At 45.2% G+C, this 24,950-nt stretch overlaps 1 protein-coding gene across 8 annotated transcripts in view; it reads right to left on the bottom strand.

The window, feature by feature from the left end:
• The window catches only part of ulk2 (unc-51 like autophagy activating kinase 2), a 110,629-nt gene that overhangs the window by 47,523 nt on the left and 38,156 nt on the right, over window positions 1-24,950 (bottom strand). For 5 of the 8 annotated variants that reach the window (XM_085964766.1, XM_085964770.1, XM_085964768.1 and 2 more), the window contains exons 4-10: window positions 12,240-12,272; window positions 10,512-10,548; window positions 8,654-8,827; window positions 5,720-5,793; window positions 4,035-4,154; window positions 2,758-2,816; window positions 1,212-1,294 (exon numbers count right to left, since the gene is read on the bottom strand). In XM_085964766.1, coding sequence (XP_085820892.1) covers window positions 1,212-1,294; window positions 2,758-2,816; window positions 4,035-4,154; window positions 5,720-5,793; window positions 8,654-8,827; window positions 10,512-10,548; window positions 12,240-12,272 — 580 coding nt within the window. The remainder of the gene's footprint in view (window positions 1-1,211; window positions 1,295-2,757; window positions 2,817-4,034; window positions 4,155-5,719; window positions 5,794-8,653; window positions 8,828-10,511; window positions 10,549-12,239; window positions 12,273-24,950) is intronic. The other 3 variants (XM_085964767.1, XM_085964772.1, XM_085964773.1) reach the window with 1 other exon arrangement.

Here is a 24,950-nt window from a genome sequence, read left to right as displayed (position 1 = left end):
AGATTCAATTAGGAACTCCTGTATGAGCTCCAGTATTGGCAGACAGTCGCCTTCCCGAGGGGCGAGCTTGTCAACCAGAGTCAGCATCTCACGGAAAGGGCTATTCTACTGGTTGGGGTGGATTCCCCCTCTGCATTGCCCAAGTGGGCCTGTAAACAGGCTGGCAAACATGCAGTCATGCCATTTCTGGGTAGGCCTTTCCTAGCTCAAAGACTGGGGAAGAAGATTGTGGATGTGGGTAGAAAATAGTGTTTCTTTTTAATAAATATGTACATCACAAGGATGGTGCACAAACTCTAATTTAACAATGTATCACACACTATTAACATAATACAACAACTTGCATTTATATAGTGCCTTTAACGTAGTAAAACGCCCCAAGGCGCTCCATCTTCCTTTAAACCACTCCCTAAAACCTACCTTTTTGGTCACCTGTCCTAATATCTCATGTGGCTTGGTGTTAAATTTTGTTTGATAACACTCCTGTTAAGCACCTTAGGAAGCTTTATTACGATAAAGGTGCTATACAAATGCAAGTTCTTTCCGTTAGGACAGGTAACCAAAAGCTTGGTCAAACAGGTAGGTTTTTTAAGGAGCATCTTAAAAGGAGAATGGAGAGGTAGTTTAAGGAGGGAATTCCAAAGCTTTGGGCTGAGGCAGCTGAAGGCACAGCCACCAATGGCCCAGCGATGACAATTGGGGGTGCGCAAGAGGCCAGAATTGGAAGAGTGCAGAGATCTCGGAGGGTTGTGGAGCTGGCGAAGATTACAGAGATAGGGAGTGTCGAGGCCATGGAGCAATTTAAAACAATGAGAATTTTTAAATCGTGGCATTGCTGGACCGGGAGCCAATGTAGGTCAGCGAGCACAGGAGTGATCGGTGAAAGGGTTTTGATGCGAGTTGGGATACGGGCAACAGTGTTTTGGATGAGCTTAAGTTTAGGGAGGGTACACAAGGTGGGAGGTCAGCAAAGAGAGCGTTGGAATAGTCAAGTCTACCGGTAACAAAAGGCATGGATGAGGATTTCAGCAGCAGATGAGCTGAGGCAAAGGCAGAGACGGGCGATATTAGAGGTGGAAGTAGGCGGTCTTGGTGATGGAGAAGGTAGGAGGTCAATACAACAAAGAATTGAATGACTGAATTGAGATCCACTAGATCCAAAAGACTGCAACTATAATATTAAATGAGGAAACTGAAAATCAATAACTCACCAAAATCCATTCTGTCTTTCTGGTTTCTCTGAAGCAAGCCAAGCAATAGGCCACCCAGGTGACTAGAAGTTTCACTTGGGATGCTGTTTGATAAATAAATCACCATCACCAGTAGAAAACAAAGGGAGGCAATAATGCAAGACCAAACAATAAAATTAAGCATGCCCAGCTTTAATATTGGAGTGAGGAAAAGTACTGCTGTAACTGAAGCTCACCACACTACATCTATCTGCCCTGTCAATTGGTCAATAATTCTAAACTCCGTTCTTCCCATGTTTACCAATCCACATTCCTTAGTAAAGACATCAGCACATGAAACTATGCAATACTTTCCAATTATATGGTGGGATTGAAGCTTCTGCTCTTGGCTTTAACTGTCATATGTGATTCTGCAGGGGAAGTCTGGTTCTACAGCATAGAACGGTCAACAATTTGATTCAAATTAACAAGCTCATTTAGATAGATCTTAAGGGTGGATGATGCGGGAAATTGAAAATCTCAGTGTTGCAGCATGGAGTGTGCTTCTCAGGTCAGAGTTAGAGCATGTTATTGAAGCTATAGGGAGAGAGTTTTCACTGCGTGCAGCAGTGCTATAACAGATCCATTAGTGCTCAGTGACGCCACAGAGCTAGGAAGTGTTCAATTTCCTAGCTCCAACACCCTAGACAGTTCAAAGAAATAAGTTGTTCAAAAGGACAATAATACAATGACTAAGCGACAATAGTATAATCCTAATCACGAATAAGTAGTTTAATTCGGAACTCATTGCAGTCCTCAAAGTAAATCTCCAAGCAAAATTAATAGTAGCAATCTCGAAGAATATGGCCAGCAAGAAGTTCCCTTCTACATATGTACATTGAAACGTAATCACAGAAACCCCACAGTGCAGATAGAGGCCATTTCGGCCCATCGAACCTGCACCGACACATATCCCACCCGATCCCCGTAACCCCTACACATATCCCACCCGATCCCCGTAACCCCACGTATTTAATCCCCCTAACACTAAGGGTCAATTTATCATAGCCAATCAACCTAACCCGCACATCTTTGGACTGTGGGAGGAAACCGGAGCACCCGGAGGAAACCCACGCAAACACGGGGAGAATGTGCAAACTCCACACAGACAGTCACCCGAGGCCGGATTCGAACCCGGGTCCCTGGCGCTGTGAGGCAACAGTGCTAACCACTATGCCACCGTGCTGCTCTTTTACTTTTGATTGTTCAGAACTGAATTCTATGATGAACATGTGGGATGAATATTTTTTGTCCATCCCAGTTCTGTGGAACAGCTCTGGACACAATCCTTCGAAAACTGATGACAGAAAATTGTACCAAGTCCCAGTGTTAAAGCAGAAAGAGGCAGAGCACTGTGGCTACATGTTTTCCAGAAACCCGCATTCTATGATACATAATATGTACCACTCCGCATTCCCACTCGTGGAAAAACAGCTTTACACCTCACAAAAGATGACCACAACACACTTCTGTCAAACTTATTTTAGATATTTTTTTTAGACGAAAGATTACGTAGATAGACACTCACTTAGGCACTAAAGTCTTGTTCTTCTCATAGAAGAGCCTTAAATCTTGAGGGCTGTTAGCCTACAACAAAAAGATATTCCAACTTCAAAATGTAAATTAGGTGCTGGTTCAGTTCATCGAGAGAGAACAATAACCATTAAGAAATTGCCCCGATGGGTGTAAGCATCGAATAATATGCCAAATATTTCAAATTCTATATTCTAATATACTGAACTGCTGAAGACATTGCACAGATAGCTATAGTCATTAGTTTAGCGTACGTGACATAATTCGGATGTCATAATAAGCTGATGAATGTTTATCTGCTTTATCCTGCAGTGTGCAAAAATAAATAAATTATATCCCTTTCTTCATTTTGCTTGTGTGCATGGCAATAGCGATTACACTTCAACAAGTTATGCAATGTGTGTAAAGTACTTTGGGGCATCCTAAGTGACGTGAACGGTGCTATGTAAATGCAACTTTTTTTTTTATAAACTGTAGTCTCCCATGCCACATACCATCCTGTTAAGAGGGTGGGCAGCTTATTGCATCCCCCACCCCCCCCACCACCTTCCCCTACTGCATCTGGTGTTTATGTTCCTCAGTAATATTCAACTCTTCTAACTGGTACTGAAGGATTTATGTACCCCACTGTGGACATGCACACCCTTGAATAAATATCTGATACAATCCATGTTATCCAGGATTCTCTTTCATCTTAGAAGAGCTCTTCAAAGAAGAGGAAATTTGAGAAATCAAGATTAAAAATAAGCATGTGCACTAACTCTATTAACATGTTAACTCTGCAAGTCGTTCCCAGCAAAAGAACTCCGTGAGCAAGGCTCGTTGCCAAAAATTTAAGATCCATTTGTTTACCTGCCAACATGGTAACTGTAATGTTTAACAATAACAAGACGAGTTTCAGTATAGTTAAACCTCTGCCACTTGCACTGCAAACACCCATTTCGCACAGGACAAAGCCTTGTGTGAGGTGTCACATTACCCAGTTATCCACGTATATGCATAAAACTACATAATGTTTGTACTGTTTTTGTCTTCGTGCCCATGCCTATCATATTGTTGTACCATATGTGCAAAGTGTAAAATTTGGCTACTCTTGATTACCTAGTGTCCATTACCCCCAAAGTGGTGGGAGGGGGTCCTTTCACTGTGGCAGATAATGGAATTTCTACTGTACTTTATACAAACTACTGCACCATTTGAAAAAATAAAACCAAATTGTATCAAAACATCCAAAGGTGCATCCTATAAAAGCATCTTCCTCTCGATATCTACCTGGAAAGGAGGCTTGCCAACAAGGCATTGAAATATTACAGTGCCTATACTCCAGAGGTCTGCCTTGGCGTCATAATGTTGCGACATGATGACCTCAGGTGCCTGAAACAGGAGAAATATCTATAGTACAATGGAGGGAAAAGACATTAAATCTTATTACAGTCCCTATCCTAGCTTTAATTACGTATTCCATTAAATGCCCCAACAACAGAATGCTCCAAGCTTGGTGTATTTTCCCAATCTGAAGTTATTTTCTTCGTCACCAAGATATAATTAATAAAATGGTTTCCATCTTTAAGTGTCTATGTAGATTCTCCCCCCCCCCCCCCCCACCGCCCCCGGTCAATACAGCCGCGCATTATCTATCACATGCTTAACAGGGACTAATCAGTTGCCAGAATCACAAGAAAGAAACTGGCCGATTCTTATACTCACTTTTGTATTTCCCTCATCATTCAAGATCAACAGACCTACGACTGAATAATCTTTTGCACTGCAGCACGTAATGCATAACTCACAACACATATGGAATAATATGAGCAGGGACAAATTTATACACAATTGTGCAGCGGATATGGCTTGAGCAGTGTGGTAACACTTTCCCACTTGACTATTTTCCATCAACACAAGGTGTGCCATGTGACCCAGTGCCACATTTTCACCCCATTCAAATTTCAGGAAAGGTGAAGAAACCAACTAAGTACAACAGGTGAACGTGTCAAAAACCCTTAAACACCACCCCACCCCCACAGAAACAATCCCTTCTGAAGCTATATTCAAACCCATAACGTATAATCCCCACCACTGCCAACCTGCAAAATCACTGCACGCAGCAATCATTCTCCTCCATCTCTTTAAATTTTCTCACCAACTCCCAGTGCAGTATTACATTTAAACTCATAGACCCAACTGACCCATGTGGTAATCTCTATGCGCACAATAGCCAAGTCAAAAAGTACATATACAATCCTAAAATTAACTTCCTACTGATTGTAACTTATTGTATTATGAGGCATACCATCTCCTCCCGTTTCTCCCTCACCCTCACCCTCCTCCCTACCATCACCCCAGCAAAACAGCTTATGTTGTTGCACCAGGAAGAGTAGATTACACAGTTGAGGAGAGCACTGAGGAAAACCAATGGGTGTGACATCAAGCTGCAGCATCCTAATGGATTTCTAATGGGGATCAAGTTGGTGTTAGTTACACATTTACCACTCCTTGCATTCTCTTGCTCTAGGTTTCTACATGCTCCACACCATATTTTAGCCAAGAGGGTAGGCAGCCAGGCAATTAATCCCATTAATGCCACACTACTTAGTTACAAGGAGATGCTCAAAGGCACCGAGAGGTGATTTGGCTTTGCATTTGCCCCTTTATAATGGAAGTAGCTCATTTACTCAGCACTTAAGACACCCTCCCCCCAACTAAGCTCTGAGGCACAAACCTGTATCTTACCATTCTGTGTCTAAATTGGATTTCCTGCTATCTGAAGGGGGGGGGGGGGGGGAGAGACAGGGGGAAGGCTGAAACAATATATACAAGTAGTAACATAGAAGTACAGATTGCAAGAACAAGTACATATAATTACTCAGTTATAAAAACCACAGTGCTGCACGAGATATGCAACAATTCCGCAACAATCGCCATCCATTGAGAAGAAAACATGCTGATATTTCACTCACCATGTACATGGGAGACCCACAAAGAGTGGCAGCCATCATGTTGCTCTGTAAATACCGGGCAAAGCCAAAGTCAGCTGCAGGGAAATACAAAGAAATATACTGCAATACTTTCAATAATTTGAAACACATGATGTTCCCCACTCCACCCCACCAACAACATCTGACTAAAGAAAACAAACTTAAAGGGAGGAAAGACTTGCAATTATACAGCATCTGAGATAGATAGATTTTTCAACTCCAAGGGAATCAAGGGATATGGGGATCGGGAGGGAAAGTGGAGTGGAGGTCAAAGATCAGCCATGATCTTATTGAATGGCTGTGCAGGCTCGAAGGGCCGACTCCTGCTCCTAATTCTTATGTTATCTCATCATGTCCCAAACATCTCAAAGCCCTTTACATATAGTAAATTACATTGAAGTACAGTAACTTATGTAGTCATATGTAAACATATAAACATAGAAGATAGGAACAGGAGTAGGCCATTCGGCCCCTTGAGCCTGCTCCGCCATTTAATGAGATCATGGCTGATCATCCAAACTCAGTACCCTGTCCCTGCCTTCTCCCCATATCCCTTGATCCCTTTAGCCTTAAGAAATATATCTAACTCCTTCTTGAATATATTTAATGAATTGGCCTCAACTGCCTTCTATGGTAGAGAATTCCACAGGTTCACCACTCTCTGGGTGAAGGAATTCCTCCTCATTTCAGTCCTAAATGGCTTACCCCTTATCCTTCGACTATGACCCCTGGTTCTGGACTCCCCCGCCATCGGGAACATCCTTCCTGCATCTAGTCTGTCTAGTCCTGTTAGAATTTTATAAGTTTCAATGAGATCCCCTCTCATTCTTCTAAACTCCAGCGAATATAAGCCCAATCGAACCAATCTCTCCTCATACGTCATTCCTGCCATCCCAGGTATCAGTCTGGTGAATCTTCGCTGCACTCCCTCCATGGCAAGAACATCCTTCCTCAGATATGTAGCAGTCATTTTGCACACAGCGAAGACCCCACAAACAGGGATGAGATGAATGGCCAGTTATTTTTCTTTAAAGTGGCATTGATTGGTAATGAGGAAATTCTGAAGAAGCGGGGAATATTGTAAAGGTTCTTACAGTGTCACATCAAAACACAGTTGTAACTGAAGCAAAGCACAGTCATAAAGCTGTAATTTCAAGAGAAAAATGTATCTGCAGTGCAACGCAGCCTTCTCAGTAACTAAAGATAGTAGAAACTGGGATGACTGAAGAATCTCATGTGTATCCGATGGAAGTTTAAAACTTAATTAGAATGGTTGTAACATGGCTGGGCAGATGATTCAAAACAAACTTGTAGGTCACTCCTCCATGTCAGTTCAATTGATAGCATTTACTGGCACTTAAAAAAAGGGATAAGGAATATGATCAAAAGTAAAAAAATACACAAAATGGATATTAAAATGACAGATCTTTGCAACTATTTTTAATGTGGGGCGGTGATAACAAAATTGCACATTTAAGCAACATTATTCAAATCTGTACAAGAGCTGATTGCCTCTTTAAAAAAAGTCGCTTGTTCTTGGACACTGCCAGGAACAAAATACTTGCAGCCAGAAAAAAGACAAATGAAAAAAAACGGAATCTGAAATAAAAACAGAAAACACTGGAAATACACAGCATGTCCAACAGCATCCAAAGAGAAGTGTGGACTCTTCAGTTCTCGTTCTTTTCTTGAGATAACGAGTGACCTGCAATTTGTGTTTAATTTGAAACTCTGGAATTACATCGGCGTATTTAGTTTATGCAGTATGGACCAAATTATTCTGTTTACCAAATAACTGCCATAAATGGAGTATGACACGGCCTGCCATTTTGTCAGCATGATGCCTCTGTTTATACCCAAGCACATCCATGCTTGCCTTTCAGCAAAGTTGTAAATAATCTATGTGCTTGGAATTACTCAACCCAGAATAGGAATTCTTGGAACTTCCCAGGAGAATGTGTGGTGCAGCAGTAAATAAATGTTGTGCCAAGTTTCTCAGAGAGAGCAGTCCTAGATTAAATCCCTTATGCCACTTGAATTAGTTGCCGTCAAGGCATCTGTTCTTATTTTGTAATTAAAAAAAAGAAATATCTCCTCTCTTCTCCTGACTCTTGCGGGGGACCAGCACCACTAGTGCCAGCATCTTGCCCAGGAAGAATGTTGGAAAGTTGTTAAACTATCATAGCCAAGCAATCCTGCTGTCAACAGGTATCACACGCTTTCCAGCAAGAGTCACTGGATACCAATCGTAAGCAGGATTCCTGCCTATTTTACCTCTTCCATAGGCCAGGTGCATTGAGGCAAACTGTAGCATCCTACTGCTGCTAGCGCCGACTTCCTTTCAAAGTAATTCAATGTAGGGCAAGTGCTTCAAGGTATTTGAGACATGTTGTAAGATCCTATTTAAATGCACACCTGCTTTCTAACTCAGCACCAACAGTGAATTGAACACGAGACTTTGTGACAGTACAATGTTAGACTCTGGGTTTTACTCAAGGCCAGAAGTATCCACACTGTGGCCTGCGAGCCTCGAATCTAACAATTCTGCCCATAAAGCTCAGGCAACTCAGTTCAGTTTGAGCTTATATTTCTTATTTTTTGTTTTGTCCCGTTAGAAGGTGTGGAAAGGGCTGCTCCCTCATCGAGAACACCACAATCTGTGGAATAAGTAGCGCGAGATGGATGTAGATTAATGAGAACACTGTAGCTCCCAAGGCGCAGCTCACAGAGAAAAAACTTAAACACTCCGGCACAAAACTATCAAGGAACCATTCAGAAAATTCAGCTAAAACATTTATGAACAAAACAGCGCAATCTCCAATTCTTCAAAGGGGACGGGACGGGGACTGCAACCTGCAAGTAATGCTTCACACAAGACTGACATTGCTAAAGACAACAACAATCTTTAAGCTTTACCTATTTTGACACGAATGCCATTCATAGTAGATTTTTTCCGGCTGACATAGGACAGTAGAATATTCTGTGGTTTCAGATCTCGATGGATTATTCCTTTGCTGTGAAGTATTCGCATAGCAGCTGCGATCTGCTGGAGAAAGACTCTAATAGTGTCTTCGCTAAGTGTCCCTTTGGCTATTCAAAATAAAGAATTAGTTTTAATACAAAATCTGGGGTATAATGTTCTCACAAAATCACGATATCAGAAGCACTATACGACTGCAGCGCTATTTCTAGAAGTGTAAGCAGTTAACTAGATTTTTGAAACGAACTTAAAAAAAACCTAGTCTCAAAATCTGAGACTGAAATAGGCAATACTGGAAACACTCAGATCAGGCAGCATCTGTGGAAAGATCGGAGTGTTAACGCTTTGGGTGTGAACCTGTTGTCACAACTAATTTGAAGAAGGGTCCACGTCTGAAACATTAACTCCTCTGTTCTCTTCACAAATGCTGCCTGATCTGCTCAGTGTTTCCAGCACTTTCAGTTTTTGACTGACAAGGCTGCATCCTGCTCGCTCGCAACAAGGTGCGGCTTGGTGCAGGGCAAGACCGAGGAGGTCTGTTTCCCCTTCCGCATGGAACCGTTTGTGCAGATCTGAACGTCAAAGCACCCCCGACACTCAATATAATTACAAAGCTGTGGATAGAACACCTTTACTTCTATAGAGTTGGACTTTAGCATGAAATACAGTTTAACTTCTTTGCCCCAAAAACGATTGCAACATCTTGATTATGCACTCATCCTGAATGACAAAATGATCTGTTTTAATAATGATGTAAAGTAATCAAATTTATTTCTGATTTAAAGCAGAGGATCAGTTATAAAGATATACACCCAGTGAAGACAATGTTATTTTCCAGCTCAGGGTTTGGAGAAGTGGGAGATCATGCTTTTATTACCCTGTTACTTCATTTCAGCAGCTTAGAGGAATTTAAGAATAAATGTGTACTCCTGTTGTGGCATTTTGTAAGGTCCTGTTTTTCCAATACTGTGGCTACAACCTAGAATCCAACCAATTGAAATCTAAAAGGACATGGTCAAAATGTCTTTGGTCATGAAGATTATACATCAGAGCACCAATTACTGTGAAGCAATTACAATACAAATATTTTCAGAGTATTCAACTTTCCCTCCATCTTAAATTCAAGAAATTTCCACCAGAGGCTGTTATTGTTGCAGACTCAGTTTAATCTACAGATAACATGCCCTGACCTACCAACTCTGTATCTGCCATAGAGTGAAGATTAAAAATTAAAAATTCAAATTATGCAGCATGAGCAATGATGCAAAACTGAACAAATATTTTCAGTTATGCAAATGTATCTGGTACACTTGAAACGCTAGAATCCAACAATGTGTACACCTAAATAGCAGTTGATCAGTACAACAGTGCACAACTGACTCCAACTTGAATTCTTCCAACATAAGCGGGCTCTGCTCGCTCTCAAAAGAAAGCAAAGGAACTGCGCTGAATCCTGACCCCAGCAGTGGGAGAGGAAGAACAGAACATGGTGTTTCAAACAAAATTGAAGTACAAAAGGGAAACTGAAATCTGAACAGTATTTTGCAGCACAGGAAACTACAAAGTTTCAAAGTTACTGATACCCTATGGTCTCAAATTTTCAATTTACAAACTTCAAAGCCTCAGTATACAAGCAAATGTATTTAAATAGGGAAGTGCTGAATTTATCCCTTTCATATTGATGAGGTCAGCAGCTATCATTGCATCACAGTTTAGAACACTAATCCTTTGAACACTATCCAACTATAGGAGCTAATGCTCACATCAATTGTAATAAAGAACATTTTAACTTACCTTGCAGATAATCTGCCAGGTCACCTCCATTGCAGTACTATGAAAAGGAAGGAAAAATATCAACGTAATACTTTCAAGCCACTAATTGTGTATAGTAGCTTAAAATTAAAATACCATGTATTTTTGACAATAAAAAGAGTGTCCCTTGTTTAAAAAAAATGTTATGGTTATTTAATGAGAATGAAATTAGCACACTTACAGACTACTCGCTAACTTCGTCGATCACAATTATCTACCCAGGAGCTGGCTCAAAGCAGCGCAAGTGATGCAGTCTCTAAATATTCGGCATGCTACATCCCTGCTCTTTGGTCTGAAGAATAGACACCCCGACTGTGTGGCAAAAAATGGGTGTACTTCTTGGAAGATAAAAGGTGATGGGAGCAAAGCTGAAGGTAGAACAAACCTACACTTTCACCTAACCTACACTTTCACCTAACCTACACTTTCACCTTACCTACACTTTCACCTAACCTACACTTTCACCTAACCTACACTTTCACCTAACCTACACTTTCACCTTACCCTGACAAATGTAGTAATGTTAGGTAGCTGCATTGCAATTTCAAATACAATGCACTGCAGATCTTAGATTACATATCAGTGCAATTGAATGTTACAACAGTACAAATACTGAGGCTCAAAAACATATCAAGATTCTGGATACTTGGAAAACAGACTGAAATTTGGTAACAGATTACTTGGATGGTAAAGCAAAAGCAAAAGCAAAATTCAGCTACCCAAAAGGACTTAAAAGTTAACAGCATATAGCAACTGTACGGCAACTAGTCAGTTAGTTAAGTGTCCACTTTCTCCAGTGCTCCCTAAACTCAAACAGTATGATTGTCTAACTGAAAACAACAGCGCAGAAATGGAAGAGTGAGAACACCCTACAGGTTTAGAAAATATCTTTAAAATCGTTTTGCACTGACCATACCAATTAAACCAAAAAAAAAATGTTTAATTATCAAAAGTCATATTGGCAGTTTTCACGATTTACTTATGCAAGTACCAAGATGACCAGCCTTATGACCAGATTTACTGCATGGCATTCTTAATCTTTTTTGCTTGTTTAAAATGGATTGGTACATTTCTTAGTCATTACAGAAATAAGGTGTGTGAGCATGCCTGCCAATATGAATCTCTCGATTTTCTCCCCCAGCACAACCACCTGCAGTCTGACAAGCATGTAGGTGACCTGCCCGCAGACCTCTGCCAACATCACTGTGAATCGGGCCACAGCACAGTGATTCCCCTCCTCTGATTTCTGTAACTGCTGTCGGGCGGCACCTGCAAAGCGGTGGAGATCGACAACTCAGTGACATGGTGGAAATTATTCTCGTTTCTCCCTCTGCTCGGGCAATGCAACCTGGTGCTCCAATACACTGTGCTACAAGAAAGGCACATTATCTTAGAGCTGGGGACACTAACAAATATTGGTCAATCAGATAGTTAATCCACAAACCCCTAATTGGATGGTTCAAATCTTAAATGGCTGAACTGGGTAACCAGAACGAAGATGCCAACAAACACATCCAAGTGGATCATTCAATCCATTCAGCTCATCAGACAGGCAAGTCTGTGGGTTCTATATTTTCAGGTTTATCAATTACAAAAGGAGAGCTGTACCTGTAACTATAAAAATGTGAATACTCCATCACAGTGTATGCTGTTCCATCATACAGGATAAACAATATCTGAATAGAGAATAAAAGTATCCTTTAGGCTTACCTCCATCACCAAGTGAATAGAGTTTGGAGTCTCCTGAAATGGAAAAAAAAGTGCGCTATTATTCACTTTAGTTACAGATTTTCTTTTAAAAAAGAAACCATTTCTGAAGGGATGAAAAAATACTGACTTGCATAGGAGTACACACTGCAGAGAAACAATAGCTTACTTCAGCTGAGAAAATACTTCAAATATGGTAAGATAGTTGTGTATCTCTTAAGCCAATTCTATAAGCACTTCTAAAGAATCATTAAATCGGTTTTAGTGTCAAGACCCGTCGGCAATATTGGGTCAGAATTTGCTGCTGCAGGGCATCTAATGGCACCGGTCATTAGTTCGATTTGCCCTTGCACGTTTAGGTTTTTAAATTTTTTTGTATGGAAAGTTGCTGAAAGTGCAAGGTGATACCGACTGATAACTTCTCAAGCGATATGCCCCAGGCCATACCATTTGTTCCTCGCTGCATTACTGCTCATTTCCCACTCCCTTAATTCCACCATCAGTGACCAATCTTTCAGTCACTCTGCTCGCTGGAGTTCTCTCCCAAAACGACTTCACCATGCTACTTCCTTTCCTGCCTTGAAAACTCTCCTAAAAATCCATCGCTTCAACTCTGTCTTTGTTCTCTTATTCCTCCTCTCCTCACACACACAATTTTCCTCCTTTCCTTGTTCAGTATCCATCTCTCTGGTTGTCAAGTACTCCAACAGTTTACGTGAGAAGTGATATATGAATGTTGTTATTTTCACGGAACACCGTCAAAAGTATCAACATAAACTGCAGAGAACTCAACTCGATGGCCCAAATCACCCAACCCTCAAAAATGGATGACATATAAACATAAAATACTTGTTAGTTAAATGCCCCCTTTAGACAAAAGGAATGCAAATATTTTAAACAGCAGTTGCAAAATCAAACTGAAGAATCACGGTCACAAACTTTGATTGGTAATGAATACGAAGGTACTGTTTATCCATTTATGTTTCTACCAGCAACTGCTCAAATCTATGCTACTTTGGTCAATACCAACTCCATTAGCCTGCAAATAAATGCAGATTGTCAGTCTCAGAAATTGTCAAAATTCAGGATTGTACCACGGAGTGATAAAATGCAAGTTGGCGTGACCGTGATTTCCCAACCTCAACCACGTCATGAGGGTGAGCACCAAAAAAAGAGCAATAGAGGAAAAATTAAAGAATGTAATTGCCCTGCCCTAACTCCTCCTCGACGAGTCTGGCGAGAGATGAATATGGTACAATAGACAATGTAGTATAGTTAAATATTAAAGCATCTCAAATATTTAACCAGAACAACTATTCATTCTGGCCAGTTTGAATTCTTGCAATTGTAAACACTTACTGTGTCTTCAGATTGGGCTGTGGATGGGAAAAGCTTGCTTTTCTTGTTGAGGCTGAAGAACCAGCTCATTTAAAACTAACAGGGGCTCAAATTTGTTTCAAGTTTCAGGATACATAACCTAGCTTTTGTTGTAAAATGAAGTACTGCTAAATTTGCTGTGAAACCTGGTCATATTTAAATTTCTGCATAGCAAGAGCACATTCTTTTCAGATCACGAGCATTAATGGCTTGCAGTAGAGCCTCACACTGAAAAGTAGGCAAAATACCAAAAACAGCAGCTGGCAACCGACTATAAATATCACTCCCAGCAGTGTGCATGCACGTGACTAGTCAGATGTCAGAATGTGCCGAGCTCTTCCCAGTATTGAAACTGAATCCATTCACAGCAAATACCTGCATACAGTACACCTACGTTATTCATCTGTATATTTATCTTTTTAAAGTTCTGTGTCTCTAATGTAAATTCAGGCAACCCCTTGATGAATGTAAGAAACGACAAATAAATAAAATACCTGAACCAATGCTCTCTAACAAAATGACTTAATCCAAAACATTAAGATAAAGGAAGACAAAGTAATATGACTGAGCAGAAATATAAAACTTTGCAATATCCAGAGATGTCAAGGTAGCTTCAGTTGGCCAAGAAAGAACCCCAGAAAAACACAGAGTTCAAAGGAGGCCAGAGGGAAAACCCTCCAGTGGGTGGAGTCATAACTGAAGAAGATGGTCATGGTTGTCAAACACCAATCATCACAGGCCCAGGACATTACTCCAGAAGTTCCTCAGGAAAGCGTCCTCGATCCAACCATCTTCAGCTACTTCATCAATGGCCTTCCCTCCATCAGGTGGTCAGGAGTGAGGCGGTTTGCTGGCAATTCCAGTACTCCGCTTCATAACTGCTCCATTAATGAAGCAGTGCATGCCAGCCTACTGCAGGACCTGGACAATATCGAAGCTGGGGCTGACAAGTAACAGGTAATATTTGTGTCACATAGGTGCCAGATAATGACCATCTCAAACAATAGAAAGCCCAGCCTTCTTTCCCTGACCTTCAATGGAATCACCATCGCCAAATCTTCAACCATCAACACCTTGTGGCTTGCCAGCGGCCAGAAGCTTAAATGGACCAGTCTTATAAATAATGTGACTACACGAGTAGGGCAGAGGCTGGGTACTCGGTTACAAGCAGCTCATCTCCTGAGCCCTCAAAATCTATTGACCTTCTATAATGCTCATTAGGAATGTGATGGAATACTCACCACTAGCGTGAATGGGTGCAGCCGCAAAAACACAAGCAACTCGATACCATTCAGGACAGAGCAGTTCACCTGTTTGGCCACCTGCCACTGGACTCAATATCCACCCTCTTCGATCACAAGCACACTGTGGCTGCAGTATATACAACTTAAAGGATGCACTGCACCAACTCACCAAGGTTACTTCAAGAGCACCTCCCCTACGACCTCAACCACTGAAAAGGACAAAAGCAGAAATGTAGAGGGAACGCCATCAAGCTTCCTCTAGTCACACACCATAGTGACTTGGATTTATATTGCCATTCCTTTGTATAGTTCAATATCCTGAAATTCCTTATCCAATACCCTTGTGGAAACAGGGAATGTGGCATTTCAAGGAGAACCCTCACCACCACCTTTTCAATAACGTGCAAAGAGTGATAAATGCAGCCTTGCAAGCACTGCTCACAATCCTGAATTTTAAAAATCTGTACACAGATTTCCTGAGGAAAAACATTCAGTATTCTCACCATCAGCAAGACTGCTCATTTCCAACAATGCCCACTTCCACGTGCTCTTTAACTATCTTACCCCAGCTACCGAAACCCGTACTCATGCTGGTCATCTCCGGACTTCATGATTCCAATATCAGTCTTGCTGACATTCCTTCATCCACACTCTATAAACGCCAACCTGTTCAAGATGCAGCTGCTCATATCTCATCCTGCTCTAAGCTGTACTTGTCATTATACTCATCCGCTAGGACCTTCCACAGGCTCCCTCTCCCTTAAATTTAAAATTCTCATCCATGTATTCCTCCATGACGTCACTCTGCAACCTCCACTAGAAAAACTCTCCTTCCTGTACTCTATGGTCTTCTGACTCTGTAGTGGTACAGAGATCACCAGCATGATATAAGGAAAAGGAGATTTTTTTTTTAAGTCTTAAAAATTACCCTATACCAAATGCTGCATGGAATTGGACATTTTGTTGAGGCAAAAATATGTCCTACAAAGTGGAAACAAAATGTTATCGTGTTTTCTACTTTGGTAGAATCAATCAATGATCTGGACCAGCAGACAGAGGGATCCGCAGTGCAGCAACCGAAGAAGAAAGAGTCAAATTGGACCCCTCCGGAGGGTCGCTGCCCTAAGCTTGACATGTATGCTCAAGCTGTCAGGAGATGCATCAACGCCAGATTCATCAGCCGCACTCACAAGACAGTCCAGAATGTCACCCGAGCACAACGCAACGCCATCCATGCTCTCAAGACCAACTGCAACATCGTCATCAAACCAGCAGACAAAGGAGGAGCCAACGTCATACAGAACAGAACGGACTATTGCAAAGAAGCATACCGACAACTGGACAACCAGGAACACTACAGACAGTTACTCACAGATCCGACCAAAGAACACACCCGCCAACTCAACAGACTGATCAAGACCTTCGATCCAGACCTTCAAAGCATCCTACGCGCTCTCATCCCACGTACTCCCCGCGTGGGAGACTTCTACTGCCTCCCAGATACACAAAGCCAACACACCCGGACGTCCTATCGTATCAGGCAACGGAACCCTGTGAGAACCTCTCTGGATACGTCGAGGGCATCCTGAAACCCATCGTACAGGGAACCCCCAGCTTGTCGTGACACTACCGACTTCTTACAGAAACTCAGCACCCACGGACCAGTCGAACCAGGAACACTCCTCGCCATGATGGACGTCTCGGCACTCTACACCAGTATCCCCCACGATGATGGCATCGCTGCGACAGCCTCAGTACTCAACACCAACAACAGCCAATCTCCAGACGCCATCCTACAACTTATCCGCTTCATCCTTGACCACAATGTCTTCACCTTTGACAAACAGTTCTTTACCCAAACACATGGAACAGCCATGGGGACCAAATTCGCACCCCAATACGCCAACATCTTCACGCACAAGTTCGAGCAAGACTTCTTCGCTGCACAGGACCTCCGACCAACGCTATACACCAGATACATAGACGACATTTTCTTCCTATGGACCCACGGCGAAGAATCACTGAAAAGACTACACGATAACATCAACAAGTTCCATCCCACCATCAAACTCACCATGGACTACTCCTCAGAATCGGTTTCATTCTTGGACACACGAATCTCCATCAAAGACGGACACCTCAGCACTTCACTCTACCGCAAGCCCACGGACAACCTCACGATGCTCCACTTCTCCAGCTTCCACCCTAACCACGTTAAAGAAGCCATCCCCTATGGACAAGCCCTGCGAATATACAGGATCTGCTCAGACGAGGAGGAACGTGATGGACACCTACAGACGCTGAAAGACGCCCTTGTAAGAACGGGGTATGACGCTTGACTCGTCGATCGACAGTTCCGACGGGCCACAGCGAAAAATCGCATAGACCTCCTCAGAAGACAAACACGGGACACAACCAACAGAGTACCCTTCGTCGTCCAGTACTTCCCCGGAGCGGAGAAACTACGCCATGTTCTTCGCAGCCTTCAACATGTCATCGATGACGACGAACACCTCGCTAAGGCCATCCCCACGCCTCCACTACTCGCCTTCAAACAGCCACCTAACCTCAAACAGACCATCGTTCGCAGCAAATTACCCAGCTTTCAGGAGAACAGCGACCACGACACCACACAACCCTGCCACAGCAACCTCTGCAAGACATGCCAGATCATCAACACAGATACCATCATCACACGTGAGGACACCACCCACCAGGTACATGGTACATACTCATGTGACTCGGCCAACGTTGTCTACCTCATACGTTGCAGGAAAGGATGCCCCGGAGCATGGTACATCGGCGAGACCATGCAGACACTGCGACAACGGATGAACGGACACCGCGCAACAATCGCCAGGCAGGAGTGTTCCCTCCCAGTCGGGGAACACTTCAGCAGTCAAGGACATTCAGCCTCCGATCTTCGGGTAAGCATTCTCCAAGGCGGCCTTCGAGACACACGACAACGCAAAATCATTGAGCAGAAACTGATAGCCAAGTTCCGCACCCATGAGGACGGCCTGAACCGGGATCTTGGGTTCATGTCACGCTACATGTAACCCCACCTGACGTAGGGTCATCCAGACTCGAGTCGTCGTTGGCTTGTTCTCTCCACACAGATGCAGCCGGACCTGCTGTGATTTCCAGCAAAAAAAATGTTTTTTGTCTGTTTTTTGTTTTTCATACAGACCCCAGCATCTGCAACATTTGACCCCTTGTGACCCCACCTCATTGCTCTTTGATGTAATGTTTTCCTGACTGACCTGTTTGGACACCATTTACACCTTTGATTGCTGTGATTATCTCTCTGCCAAGGTGTGATAAATGGCAGTTAGAAAGATTACGTGTAAACATCTGACATTATTCTCTGACTTTATAAGCTGCGTTTTTATGTACCTCTCCACTTCACCTGACGAAGGAGCAGCGCTCCGAAAGCTTGTGATTTCAAATAAAGCTGTTGGACTATAACCTGGTGTTGTGTGATTTCTTACATTCTTCTACTTTGGTTAGGCATTGTCCCTGAACTATATTCCACTGGCTTAGACGATGGGCAGCCAACCTGCTCCCAAGCCTCTGTCAAAACGCCACGAGTCAGCTGCCAGATGGAGTGCAAATTACAGTCCAGAATAATTGATCCATATTTCCCCTCCTTCCCTTCCTCTACCGTCTCTCCAACAGGCTGACTGGGATATATTATAGTCGTGAGGATGAGCCTATTTTCCTACTATTTGGTGCTAAAATGTACTGAAGAACTATCCCACTCGATCATTACTGTATCATCCACAGAAGGTTTTCATGTGAGTCAACTTCTAACATTTATCAACAGCTCTTTGGAAGTAATTTTCCAGATTACTAAACATATTTGCAATGTCACACAACACAAACATTAGAACAATTTCATCCAACTATTCTTGAGCGAACTGGTTTCCTGTTTTTCTTCAATTCCATTTTCTCCTTTCTCTCCCAAAAGCACCAACTGCTGCTGATGTATAGTTCCAAAGGTGCCAGCCGCCTCCTAACTCACCCAACCAGACACTCTTAATGAGAGAGCTTAGATAGAGACTATTGGCAAATTATTCCAATTGGGAGAGGGAATTGACAGCTAAACCCACATGCACCACACTGGACAGTGATCATAGCTGATTTTACTCCTTTATAGCCCAGGAGCATTCCAAGCTCAATGCAGGCCGTTTAGATTCTCGCACCCCGCTTACAGTTAGAAATGTAAATCAAATCCTGGGGGGGGGGGAAAATCTCTCATTTGCTGCTGAAACCGCTGCAATCATCAACTTTTAAACTGCCTTAGGATCAAGGCCTATTGGAAGAGGTGCTCTTGGACACAAAATAATTCAGAAGTATGGGGAACTGGGAACTATAAAATGGACACACCAAGTTGAATGTTCCGTGGAATATAAACAAGGTGGTACATTAGAATGTTCAGATGTGAATTATTGCTCTGGGTTTAACCACAGATTTTATTCCATATCTGGCTGTGGTAAACCACGTTCACTATCGTATCACTGTTAGTAGTTAGCACTGTTCACCACTGTTCGTTATAACTGTATCACTGACCACTATTGTATCACGGTACGAGGTCGCCTCTTGCCACACTGCTATACCTGGGATGACCACTGCCGACTCCGCCTTGGCTCCACCCACCAGGCCAGGTATAAAGGTGAGCGACTGGCTGGTATTCCTCCTGCTTGGATCGGATCACCCACGAGAGTGGGCTCTGTTATTTAGTCAATAAAAACCTTTAGTCACCTTCGTAACTCTTCGCCTTTTATTGGAGGAATTGATAGGTATATCAATTTTATTGACTAAATTTAATGATGTCCGACAACGAGTCACAACCGGCGGAGGAGCCACCAGCGCAGCTCCCAGGAGCACAGCCACACCAGCCAGCTTGGCTGCGAGCCCTCAGACCGCCGTACCTGGACCTGAACCCACGAGCAGCAAACTCAGCCGCAGACTTTAAACACTGGCTGGTCTGCTTCGAATCATACCTGAGAGAATCCAGCGTCCCTCAGGCATCCAAACTAAGTGTCCTGCAGGCACAACTGAGCCCGAGAGTATACACTCTCATCGAGGACATGACTACCTACGAGACCGCCATCAACCTGCTGAAACAGAAGTACCGGACCCCGGTTAACTACATGTACGCTAGGCACCTCCTAAGATCACGGCCGCAACAGCCAGGAGAATCAGTAGCCGAATTCTCACAGGCGCTATATGCACTCGCCAGGAACTGTGACTTTAAATCGGTGTCGGCAGCCGAAAATACTGAAGATAATATCCGCGACGCATTCCTGAAAGGCCTACGGTCCGAGTACTCACGGCAAAGACTGCTGGAAGCTAAAGACCTCAGCATGGAAAAAGCTGAAGCCCTCGCTATCTCCCTGGAAGTGGCCCACCAAGATCAGGAAGCATTCACCAGGTACTGCTCGCGACCCTGGGACTCGGGCCCGACCCCTACCACAGCACCCTTCCCAGCGCCGCCCCCGGGACCTACCTCTGCGTCGGCGTCCCGGACCCGACCGGCCCCGCCACCCCCGGCACCGGCCCCGACATCGGGCATCCGTGATCGGGCCGCCGGCTGTTTTTTTTGTGGCCAGGAGAAGCACCCGAGGTCGCGCTGCCCAGCCAAGAACTCCATATGTAAAACCTGCCTGAAGAAAGGCCACTTCTCCAAGGCCTGCAGGAGCGGATCCTCAGAGGCCAGCAGTGCCGCATGCGAACTATGGGGGCGGCCATCTTCGTTTAGGGCAACTGAGGCCAGCATCCCCACACATGAGTCATGGGGGCGGCCATCTTTGTTTAGGGCAACTGAGGCCAGCATCCCCACACATGAGTCATGGGGGCGGCCATCTTTGATTAAGGCAACCGACCCCAATAGTGCCTCATGTGAGCTACGGGGGCAGCCATCTTCTCCGTCATTTTGCCCTACCTCGTGGGAGACGCCATTTTACTCACCACGCCCGACCGCCTCGCCCGCAGATGACAACGACTCGCTCAGCTACACACTAGCTTCCGTCACCCTGGACCAAGCCCGCCCGCACCATCTGTCCAAGTCAATGATGGACATCAAAGTGAACGGCCACGCCACGACCTGCCTGTTCGACAGCGGAAGCACGGAGAGCTTCATCCACCCAGACACGGTGAGCCACTACTCCCTCTCTGTCCTACCAACGCGCAGCCGAATCTCGATGGCATCGAGGTCCCACGCCACGGACATCAGCGGCTACTGTGTCGTGACCCTGTCGGTTAAGGGCACGGAGTATAAAAACTTTAAACTCCTCGTCCTCCCCCATCTCTGCGCTGCCGTCCTACTAGGGCTGGACTTCCAATCCCACCTCCAAAGCGTAACCCTAGCATACGGTGGACCCCTCCCCCCACTCACAGTCAACAACCAGCAAACGTTAAACCGCCCACCGCGTAACACCTGCAGCCTCTCCACCCTCAAGGTCCCGCCACCCTCTCTGTTTGCTAACCTTACCCCTGACTGCAAACCCGTCGCTACCAAGAGCAGGCGGTATAGCGCCGGGGACAGAGCCTTCATTAGCTCTGAGGTGCGGCGCCTCCTGAAAGAGGGCATTATCGAGGGGAGCAGCAGCCCCTGGCGTGCCCAGGTCGTAGTCGTAAAGACCGGCGATAAAAACCGCCTGGTCATCGACTACAGCCAGACCATAAACAGATATACCCAGCTGGACGCATACCCCCTCCCCCGCATATCTGACATGGTCAATCAGATTGCACAGTATAAAGTATTCTCGACCATCGACCTGAAGTCGGCCTACCACCAACTCCCTATCCACCCTGAGGACCGCCAGTATACCGCCTTCGAGGCGAATGGGCGCCTATACCACTTCCTTAGGGTCCCCTTCGGTGTCACTAATGGGGTCTCGGTCTTCCAAAGGGAGATGGACCAGATGGTTGACCAGAACGAACTGCAGGCTACATTCCCCTACCTAGATAACGTCACTATCTGCGGCCGCGACCGGCAGGAACATGACGCGAATCTGGAGAAATTCCTCCGTACGGCCCAACGGCTGAACCTCACCTACAATAAGGAGAAATGCGTGTTTAACACCACGCGCCTTGCCATCCTCGGCTGCGTAGTGGAGAACGGAATCATCGGCCCCGACCCAGAAAGAATGCGCCCCCTCATGGAGCTACCCCTCCCCCACTGCCCTAAAGCACTTAGGAGAACCCTGGGGCTTTTCGCCTACTATGCCCAATGGGTACCCAATTACGCGGACAAAGCCAGACCCCTCCTGAAAGCCACTTCCTTCCCCCTCACGGAGGAGGCGTGCGCGGCCTTCTCCCTCATTAAGGGAGACATAGCCAAGGCCACGATGCACGCAGTGGACGAGTCCATCCCCTTTCAGGTGGAGAGCGACGCATCCGACTTCGCCTTAGCCGCCACCCTAAACCAGGAGGGGAGGCCAGTGGCCTTCTTCTCAAGGACCCTACAGGGCCCCGAGATCCGACATTCGTCGGTCGAGAAAGAGGCCCAGGCGATCGTGGAGGCAGTACGGCGCTGGAGGCACTACCTGGCAGGCAAACGATTTACCCTCCTCACCGACCAGCGTTCGGTGGCTTTCATGTTTAATAACAAGCTGAAGGGCAAAATCAAGAATGACAAGATTTTGAGATGGAGAATCGAGCTCTCCACCTACGATTATGAGATCTTGTACCGGCCAGGCAAGCTGAACGAATCCCCTGATGCCCTTTCACGAATGACATGCGCCAGCGCGCATATCGATAGGCTTCAGACCCTCCACGACCAGCTCTGCCACCCCGGAGTCACCAGACTCTACCATTTCATTAAGGCCCGCAACCTGACCTACTCCATCGAGGAGGTCAGGACCATGACCAGGAACTGCCAGACCTGTGCGGAGTGCAAACCGCACTTCTATAGGCCGGACCGAGCAAGCCTGATCAAGGCCACCCGCCCCTTCGAGCGCCTGAGCATCGACTTTAAGGGGCCCCTCCCGTCCTCTGACCGTAATGTGTACTTCCTCAACATCGTTGATGAGTACTCCCGTTTCCCCTTTGCCTTCCCCTGCCCCGACATGACCAGTAGCACGGTCATTAAGTGCCTGAATGCCCTCTTCGCCTTGTTCGGGTTCCCGAACTATATACACAGCGACCGGGGCTCCTCCTTCATGAGCGAGGAACTCCGGCAATTCCTCCTAGAGAGAGGTATTGCAGCAAGCAGGACCACCAGCTACAACCCCAGAGGTAACGGTCAGGTGGAAAGAGAGAACGCGACGGTATGGAAGGCCGTCCTCTTAGCCTTAAAGTCTAAGGGCCTCCCAACCTCCCGCTGGCAAGAAGTCCTCCCGACAGCGCTGCACTCCATCCGGTCATTACTTTGCACGGCCACTAACACCACCCCCCATGAACGAATGTTCGTTTTCCCCAGGAAGTCGACTACGGGAACCACTCTACCAACCTGGCTGACCGCCCCGGGGCCGGTCTGGCTGCGGAAACACGTGAGGACCCATAAAACGGACCCCCTGGTCGAGAGGGTGAACCTCCTGCACGCCAACCCCCAGTACGCCTACGTGGCGTACCCAGACGGGCGGGAGGACACTGTCTCCCTACGAGACCTCGCACCCTCAGCCGATCCGGAAACGCCGCCACCACCCCCCCCAACCTCAGTCCAGGTAGACGGCATGCCGGAACCCCACGAGCCCTCGCCGACCACGCAAACACCAGCATCAACACCGGATAAGGCACCAGCACCGGATAAGGCAACACCACCGCTGCGGCGATCGGAGAGGCTTACGAAGCCTCCGGACAGACTGACCTACCAGAATTGGTAGTACACTTCACCCCGCCGGACTTAATTCTAAACAAGGGGTGAATGTGGTAAACCACGTTCACTATCGTATCACTGTCCGGGTGCTGGGCTGTGCAGTGCAGCCCATTGGTGACCTTTGCTTTTGCAGCAACGCTTATATTTCTACTAAAGGCACTGTTGAATCCGGATGTGCCAACAGTCTTGCAGTACTTCACTGCACTTCCACCAATGTCAGGACTGCTGTCTGTGACGATAGTGAACTAAAGGGAGCAAAAATGACATTTGCAAACTACAGCTTGAAATGCAATGATTCACAGCATTTGGAATCATAAATCAATGGACTGATGAAGTGCACTTTAGACACAAAATAATTCAGAAGCATGTGGTTTAAGCTACTCATGTCTGTCAGATTTGAGCCAGTGGCTCGTTTTTGTTTATAAATTGCTCTGTAATTACATACATCTTCCAAGAAAAATGCATTAGTCTCTCCCGTGCACAACCATACTGCATTGCAATGCAGAAATAGAGAATAAAAGGAGATGAAACAGGTCTGAAGAACAGTGCTAACATAGAAGATAGGAGCAGGAGTAGGCCATTCGGCACTTCGAGCCTGCTCCGCCATTCAATGCGATCCCTTCAGCCTCAAGAAATATATCCAACTCTTTCTTGAATATATTTAATGAATTGGCCTCCACCGCCCTCTGTGGCAGAGAATTCCACAGGTTCACCACTCTCTGGGTGAAGAAATTCCTCCTCCTTTCAGTCCTAAATGGCTTACCCCTTATCCTTAGACTGTGACCCCTGGTTCTGGACTCCCCGGCCATCAGAAACATCCTTCCTGCATCTAGTCTGTCCAGACCTGACAGAATTTTATAGGTTTCGATGAGATCCCCTCTCAATCTTCTAAACTCCAGTGAGTATAAGCCCAATCGACACAATCTCTCCTCATACGTCATTCCTGCCATCCCAGGTATCAGCCTGGTGAATCTTCGCTGCACTCCCTCCATGGCAAGAACATCCTTCCTCAGATAGGGCGGCCAAAACTGCACACAATACTCAAGGTGCGGTCTCACCAAGGCCCTGTACAACTGTAGCAAGACATCCTTGTTCTTGTACTCGAACCCTCTTGCTACGAAGGCCAACATACCATTTGCCTTCTTAACCGCCTGCTGCACCTGCATGCTTACCTTCAGCGACTGGTGCACAATAACACCCAGGTCTCTTTGCACTTCCCCTTCTCTCAATCTATTGCCATTCAAATAATAATCTGCCTTCCTGTTTTTG

This window comes from Somniosus microcephalus, chromosome 22, assembly GCF_052327205.1.
Source record: "Somniosus microcephalus isolate GS21.2 chromosome 22, FLI_Smic_1.0, whole genome shotgun sequence".
Lineage (NCBI taxonomy): Eukaryota > Metazoa > Chordata > Chondrichthyes > Squaliformes > Somniosidae > Somniosus > Somniosus microcephalus.
Note: the sequence above shows the minus strand (reverse complement) of the source record. Positions and strands in the feature narration are given on the sequence as shown.